The sequence below is a fragment of the Triticum dicoccoides genome, chromosome 1B (genome assembly GCF_002162155.2).
Source record: "Triticum dicoccoides isolate Atlit2015 ecotype Zavitan chromosome 1B, WEW_v2.0, whole genome shotgun sequence".
Taxonomy (NCBI): domain Eukaryota; kingdom Viridiplantae; phylum Streptophyta; class Magnoliopsida; order Poales; family Poaceae; genus Triticum; species Triticum dicoccoides.
Window position 1 is genome coordinate 184,090,009 of NC_041381.1, and position 8,017 is coordinate 184,098,025.

The window sequence follows — 8,017 nt, forward strand, 5'->3', positions numbered from 1 at the left end:
CAACAACCAATCCCTAGGTTTTCACACGCGTCAAGTCCTGCTAAAAGCGACAACGGACCCGACGGAGCATCGCCCAGGAACGAAGAAGATCAAATGATCTAGGGGTAGACCAGCGGGGGCTTGGTGGGGTACCATGACTGAGGATGAAAACTCTAACCAGATAAAAAAATCTCAGAACCCATAGCCAAATTCAGTCCTTGGGTTTTTATTTGTACTGTTTTGATCTAGGTAGGAAATTGGTTTGCCTCTGATTTACCTGGCCCATGGGAACAAGCCCAACTCAAAAAATGAAAAAGGGAAGCCGGTGGTTTCTTTCTACGGCGAGCGGGAGACAGATGCGTGTTGTAGCAGATGTTGGCTGGAATTAAGACGAAGGGAGGCAAACGATGAAAAGAGGCACAGGATCTGGTGGCCGTAGGAAGTTTAATCATGCGCTCGCGCGGTGACCGGCCCAAATTTGGGCCGGCTGACCGGCGCCTAGCGCTGCCCTGCCCAAAATACAAAGACTCGCCGCCGCGCCTCCAAAAAGCCCCCCACCCCGCTCCGCGTCCGTCCCCCCCCGTCTCTCGCATCTCTCCGCTGCGCCGGAACGCAAACCGCACCCTCCGACGTAGGGGATGGACGTAGAAGGAGGAGGAGGAGGAGGGTCCCGAGCGGCGAAACGACGGGGAAGGAGGAGGATCCCGAGCGGCGACCGTGGCTTCTCGTCGGTGGTGAGGCCCTCCGACGAAGGCCGCGGCATAGCGGCCGGGAACAGGCCGCGGAGGGACAGGAGGACGGCGCCGGACATCTACCGCGAGCCCAGCTCCGACGATGAGGTGGGGATCTCTCGTTAATTCTTACGTCCGTTGTACTTGTGCGCTACTTAGTGGTTAACGCGCGCGCCGATCGATCGCTCCGTCTTCGAGGGTTTAGGATTTGCTTGAAGCGGCACCCATCAAACTATCTAATTCCATTTCATAATTCCCTTCCGGTCCTTTCCCGTTGCTGTTCCTATTTTTTGCGATCGGGCGGAGAAGTTTAGCTGCTGATCTGCGATTCATCTCCCTTTCTTCTTTATTTATTTCTGGACTGGTGTTTTGATTTGGGTTAGATGATAGATCTCACCTCTTGGTGCAGGGATGACCATCTAGGGTTCTACTACTGTGATGCATTATATCGATTTGCCTTTATATCTGGGCTAAAGATCGTTGTCTTCTTGCCACCTTTTGCAAATATTTGTGATGTTTCCCATTTTGGTCTAGTAGACGCTTTGATTTTCGCTTAGGATGAGCTTTGGTTCACTAATTTCATTTTATTTTTGAGTACACAACACTTCTGCAGTGCGCACGCTAGTAGTCTTCAGCCTTCCGCTGCCGCTTTGGTTGACTAATTTTGTATGTTGCAAATATAGGATGGTGAGGAACCTGTGAATAATCGAGTTGTTCAGCCTCTGAACATACCCAAGAGAAGTGATGCAGGGAAAAAGAGGGGGCCCAGAAATAAGAAATCAGATCAAGATGGCAGCAAGGCCCACTCCCCGGATGGGCAAAACCATGGTGGAGAGAATACGGTAAATTACTTCACATATGTTTCAAATTTCATTTCTGCGCAATGGTTTTATGGACATTTTATAATTAACAAGACAAAATTTTGACCTTCCTCAGCTATTTCTTTATTTTGTTTTGCAGACTAGCGATGATGAGGATTTCAAGCCTGCAAAGAAACGGCAAAGAAGAGATGCAGCAAAGTGGAAGGGTTCCACTTCCACCGCAAAAAAGTTTAAGGAAGAGGAAGAAGAAAATAAGGTCACATCCTCCAAGACTAAAGTTTCTCATGAAAGATATAACAAGGCAAGCTACTCATTATCTGGCATAAGTTGTTTACGGAATGACTTTACGTATTTATTTTCGTGAGTCTAATGACCTCTGTTGTTTCAATCATCTAGAATGGGAAGAAGATGTTGACCGGGGAAAATGCTCGAATGTGCCACCAGTGCCAGAGAAATGACAAGAAGAAGGTGGTCTGGTGTAAGTCATGCAATAACAAACGATACTGTGGGAAATGCATCAAGAAATGGTGCGTGCATGTGTGGATATGTCTCCATATTGATTTCTGTTAATCGAAGTGCCAACCATTTACTGCTTTCTTCTGTAGTCCAAATTATTACACCTTTTGGTTAATCTGTAATTTTATCGTGCTAATACTGAAATCAACGCGGACATATGTGGACGCGGCGGGAATGTCCTACTGCATCTCTATATTGCATGCACCGTTGCTTTTGTGGTATACAAATGTGTGTACCAGTATCTCACAATTTTGATGTTTATGATTAATACTGTTTTTCCTATCATGGTGCAACCAAAACTTTGAAATCTTCCCTTCAAATATTTTTATTCCATTGGTGACTCGCAGAAAACAGTGGCTGTTGGTCTGATGTATTTCATAACACTGCTGTTTTTGGGCGTGTAGGTATCCCAATTTGACAGAAGATGAATTAGCGGCAAAATGTCCGTACTGTCGCAAGAACTGTAATTGCAAGGCATGCTTACGAATGATAGGAGTTGAAGAGGTTTGCACTTGGCACATACGCTCTTCTTCACAGTATCTTGTTTCATGTTGATTTTGATTGTGTTCGAATGATCCTCTTCTGCTTTTTCCCTCTCAATGATTTGTTTCATTTTTTATGAACCAGCCTCAACAAAAGGAAATTTCTGAAGAAAATCAAATTAGTTATGCATGCCATATCATGCGCTTGTTGCTTCCTTGGCTAGGAGAGCTGCAAAAGGAGCAGATGGAAGAAAAGAAATTAGAGGCCCGTATACTAGGTATGGTGTTCTAGGGGCACAACAAGATAGAATTCAATGTTCATGTAGATGTTCATCTGGTTTTGTTTACAGGAGTTTCGATGGATGAAATGAAGTTGGAACAGATCAAGTGTGGCCCTGATGAGCGTATCTATTGGTTAGGATGTTTCCATATTTACTTTCAACATGTGACTGTAGAAAGCATCTGATCCTGTTTCATTCCTCTACTGCAGTAACAGGTGTAGAACTTCTATATTCGATTTTCATAGAAGCTGCAAGCATTGTTTCTATGATATGTGCCTCATCTGCTGCCGGGAGCTTCGCAAAGGTGAGATCCCCGGAGGAGAAGAGGTGGAGAATGTGCAGTATGAGAATAGAGGAAAGGACTATATTTTTGGCAAGAATTTTCATTCAAAGGGTGAGAATCGAAGGGACTCTTTGAGGAGGAAGATGGACTCTCCTACTGATGGTAGCAAATCTTGCTCTCTGCTACTATGGAGAGCAAATAGTGATGGTGGCATACCTTGCCCACCAAAGGAAATGGGGGGCTGTGGTGGTTCTGACTTGGACCTCAAATGCATGTTTCCGGAGAAAATGCATGCTGACTTACAAGAGAGAGCTGACAAAGTTGTGAGGAGTGGAATATTTGGAAAAGCAACATTTAGTAGAAGTGACCAGTGCCCTTGTTTTGATCATTCGGGCACGGTAAGAACTGAGGTAAAGACAGTACGGAAGGCTGCAGATAGGAAGGGCTCAAGTGATAACTACCTATATTGTCCAGTTGCCACTGATCTCGGTGATGATGATCTAATTCACTTCCAGATGCATTGGGCAAAGGGTGAGCCAGTTGTTGTCTCTGATGTTCTTCAATCAACCTCTGGTTTAAGTTGGGCACCGATGGTTATGTGGCGGGCATTGCGTGAAAGAGCCAAGGGCAAGGCAGAAGATGAGAAGTTTGATGTGAGGGTAGTAGATTGCCTTGATTGGTGTGAGGTGCTGAACTCTATCCACATTTTTATTGAATGTCATAGTTGTCGATTTCTTTGATTTTATTTTTAGTAGTAAGCAGTGATTGTGTCTTACTCTTGCCATATTTAGATGATGACAGTTGTTTTGCACTCTCGTGTGCTTGCTCTGATTGCACGTCAGAAGTTCAAGCAGAAATACTCACGTCAGAACTTCAAGCAGAAATACTTATGATGATACTTCAGTGATTACTTATAAAATTACAAAACTAATTACATACACTTACTAAGTTCCAGAAGAAATGGCAAATTATGTTTTCCATTTTATAAGGATCATTTTGGTACAGGGGTTTAATCAAGCAATTAGTACTAGAAAAATGACCGTGGTTCCCACACTGTATTATTTGTCAGGAGAGTGCATAGTTAACAAGTCATCAATTTTACATGCATATATCTTATTTATTTTGAAAGAAAAGTGCAAAAGATGTTGGCCTTATATTTTAAATTGGAAGGGGCACTATACTAGTTTTATGGAATTTTATTGATTCATCAGTGAACTGAATTCCCCATTTTGAATAATGATGTTTACCAATAAAGGCTTTCGCCACACTTTATATGTGAGTCCCTTTGAATTTCGAAAATTGTGGTTTAATAAATAGGCGCTTATTGTGCTATGTTTGATGTTGCAGGGGTCACTTAAAATCCGCGAGTTCTTTAAGGGATATACAAATGGCAGAAATCATCGCAGGCCTCACTGGCCTGAGATGCTTAAGTTGAAGGACTGGCCTCCTTCTAGTACGTTTGACAAGAGGTTGCCTCGCCATGGTGCTGAATTTATCAGCGCGTTGCCATTTCCTGAGTACACCAATCCAAAATGTGGTCCACTAAATCTTTCGGTCAAGCTTCCTGCTGGTGTCATGAAACCAGATCTTGGGCCGAAAAGTTACATTGCTTATGGATTTTCCGAAGAGTTAGGCCGGGGTGACTCAGTGACCAAGCTTCATTGTGATGTTTCTGATGCGGTATGATGCTATTTTTATAACGATAGAGTTTTTTTTTTTGCCTCGGATATGGTTAAACTTTTGCCATGAAATGCTGGTCTCTACCTTCACGATCTGCATGCCAGTTTGGTTATCTTGATTTCCTAGCAGATTTCCCTGTGCAGTCTCACTGATCGTTGCATAGTTTTTGTTTTCTTATTTGTCTGTTGCTCTGGTTTAAGTGTAACAGATGTCTAATTTAACCAGGTAAATATCCAAACACACACTTACGAAGTGCCATGTGAGACATATGATCTTTGTCGGATTAAAAAAGTCCAGGAAAACATGAGAAAGCAAGATCTTCAGGAACTGCGTGGGGATTTGAATTCACGCACTGAGCTTAGGGCACAGCCATCTGTTGATGGATCTTACGAAGCCGTGATGACTTCATGTAGTATGGAAAGTTATAAAGATAGTTCTAATGGTGCGTATCACTACTTGTTTTGGGGAAATTGATTTTAGGTTTTTCTCTCATGTCATATTTGTGTCTTGCAGGTTTGCACATAAATGCTCCACATCGCGATGCTACAGATGCTGTTAAGGATAAAGGGACACCTCATAAATTTGTTACCAAATCCGATGAGATCCGCAACGGAACTCATTTGTACTATCAACGTCGTGCTAACAGAAAGGTGCGTCAAGATAAAGCCAGTGATCCTCCCAAGCCAGTTCCTGGTAAATTTGATGAGATTGGCAAAGGAATTCGTAGAAAGGTGCATCAAAATAAAGCTACTGATCCTCCCAAGCCAGTTCCTGAGAAGACAGAGAAAGATAAAACTGGTGGTGCTTTGTGGGATATATTCCGAAGAGAGGATTCAGAGAAATTACAAAAATATCTACGGAACCATGCCTCGGAGTTTCGCCACATCCACTGCAATCCTGTGAATCAGGTATTTAAAAAAAATCTGTTCCATTCATAGAAGTTACATCTTGTAGTTTACTTATCCTACATAACATATTTTTTTTATATTGTGCAGGTTATCCACCCAATTCATGATCAGACATTCTATCTGACAGAAAAACATAAGAAGAAGCTCAAGAAAGAATATGGTTAGTAAACCTTAAGTGTTAAATCTTCCCAAACACAGTGTGCCTCATTAATTGTGATGTCATTTCCTTATGTGTTTGCTTGCCTGCTTTAGGTGTTGAGCCATGGACTTTTGAGCAGAAGCTTGGCGACGCAGTTTTCATTCCTGCCGGGTGTCCTCACCAAGTCAGGAATTTGAAGGTATGAACCCTCACTCTCTTTTGAATTTAGCACGGTTCTCAAGACTGTACCCATTTCCTTCTGTGCAGTCTTGCACCAAGGTTGCGATGGACTTTGTTTCCCCAGAAAATGTGGGTGAGTGTGTTAAGCTGACGGACGAGTTCAGGGCACTTCCATCTGCCCACAAGGCCAAAGAAGATAAGCTAGAGGTTAGCAGCATTTGTTGTTGAAAATCGCGCTTACTACATTGTATTTGAGGAAAATTGATGACTGGTCTGAAGTTGGTTCTGGTTATTTATAGATCAAGAAGATGGCTTTGTATGCGTTTCTCGATGTTCTCAAATTCTTGGGACGTCACGTGGAAGGGTAAGAGACACTAGCCGTAATATTTTGTTTGTCACCGAGCTTTCAGTCAATGTGTTAATTTGGTGTGTGATGTATCAATCAGGTCAAAGAGCGGGGATGTGCAGCCCAACCAGTCCAGCGGTGGCACTGCAGAGGAAAAGCCTAAAAGGAGGGGTACCCGCGCAAGAGGTGGCTCTCGGTCTCGGATGTGACTGGTTTGCCTGCCATCAGACTGCTCTCTGGGGCTGTGACTGAAACCATTAGAGCTCCTAGTTCAGTTAGGCATCGTTGGTCAGGGTGTCTACTTTGTTTGTAACAAGTGGTAACAATTGACAAGTTGACTGCACATGCCCGTTGGAGTTTCTTTCACTTAGATTTCAGCTGTGCTGTTGATATTCGGAGATGCGATTTATGGTTGTTTCAGACTTGAAATGATGCCTTATTTAATGCCGTGCGTTAACTATGTGATCCCCAATCCTCACAACTTGTTGAATTCGCATAGCAAATCAGTAGGAGCCTCATGCATAATTTAGCAATAAGACTGTAGAATCACTGATAAGACGGATCAATCTTATGCTGTGTGTGTCAATTTAGAGCAGATAAACATATTATACAATGGATCAATCTTATTCTGATCGCCGGCCTGTTCCCAACGCCGATGATTCCAGATGGTCCACCGGAGCAGCAGGCGCACTGTGTCCCAGTGCAAGGGCAGGCGGCCGGACCTCCGAGATGGAGCTGCAGCTCACACCGTCCCCGACCTCGACGGCGCGCCATAAGTGGGCGACGCGGCAGCAGTCAGAGAGGAGATGATCCGTTGTTTCCGAGGACCTGCAGCAGAGCTCGCACCGGTCCTCATGCCGGATATGTTTCCTGAGCAGGTTCGCCTTTGAGTGGGCACGGTCCGGGGCCACAAGCCACCCGAACAGCCGCACTCGGGGCGGCACGGCGGCCTGCCAGATAGACTCCTGTACAGGACAACGCTCGCCGGTGAAGGTAAGCAGTCTGTACACCTGAGGAGGAAATAGCTTTGCCGTCGATAGACTTGATAAGGGAGCGGTCATCGGGGGCGAAACCCATTGGATTTTGCCTCGCTAAACTCATCCCCACAAGAAAATCGTAAACCTTTCCCGTTGCCATCACTATGCATAGGGCTAGTTTTCCGTCCGTCCTCTAAACTCATCGGGTTGGTGGGAATCTACCGGAAACCCATTAGAAAATCAAAATATTTAAACAAATATAGTGGCTACAAAGAATAACATGAACAAGCACATTTCAGCAGCATAATTTGAACAAATTTCAATAAAAAACAATAGTAGATGGTTCAACAGCTATATAGAGTGTATTTCAGCAGCATGATACCACATTTCAGCAATAAAGATGATCAGATTTCAGCAGCAAAGATGATCAGATTTCAGCCATACATGGTCAACAAGATGTGCAACTACACAAGTTTTGGGTTCACAAATCACGAGCACAAACGAGATGAAATGGTCCAATACATAAGTTCTAAAATAGAATTTATAGTTCACAATTCACTTTAGAGTTAGAATCATCATGGCATCTTTCACATCTTCAAGCCTCCAAAAGACCATCTTCAAATCTTCCAATGCCAAATCAAAGTTCCAAGTCCTAGGGAAGATCAAAATTCACAAATCGAGGTTTGGCCTCAAC

General features: G+C 43.8%; 1 protein-coding gene across 1 annotated transcript; it reads left to right on the forward strand.

Annotated features, from left to right (window-relative positions):
• The first annotated feature begins 617 nt into the window (after positions 1-617).
• LOC119303548 (lysine-specific demethylase JMJ25-like) lies at positions 618-6,744 on the forward strand. The gene is made up of 16 exons (XM_037580679.1): positions 618-818; positions 1,394-1,552; positions 1,671-1,787; positions 1,928-2,058; positions 2,452-2,551; positions 2,675-2,807; positions 2,880-2,943; positions 3,020-3,779; positions 4,441-4,773; positions 4,999-5,215; positions 5,287-5,681; positions 5,769-5,841; positions 5,934-6,019; positions 6,088-6,207; positions 6,300-6,364; positions 6,447-6,744. The coding sequence occupies exons 1-16, from the start codon at positions 618-620 to the stop codon at positions 6,553-6,555; spliced, it is 3,063 nt and encodes a 1,020-aa protein (XP_037436576.1). The 3' UTR covers positions 6,556-6,744.
• The last annotated feature ends 1,273 nt before the right edge of the window (positions 6,745-8,017 follow it).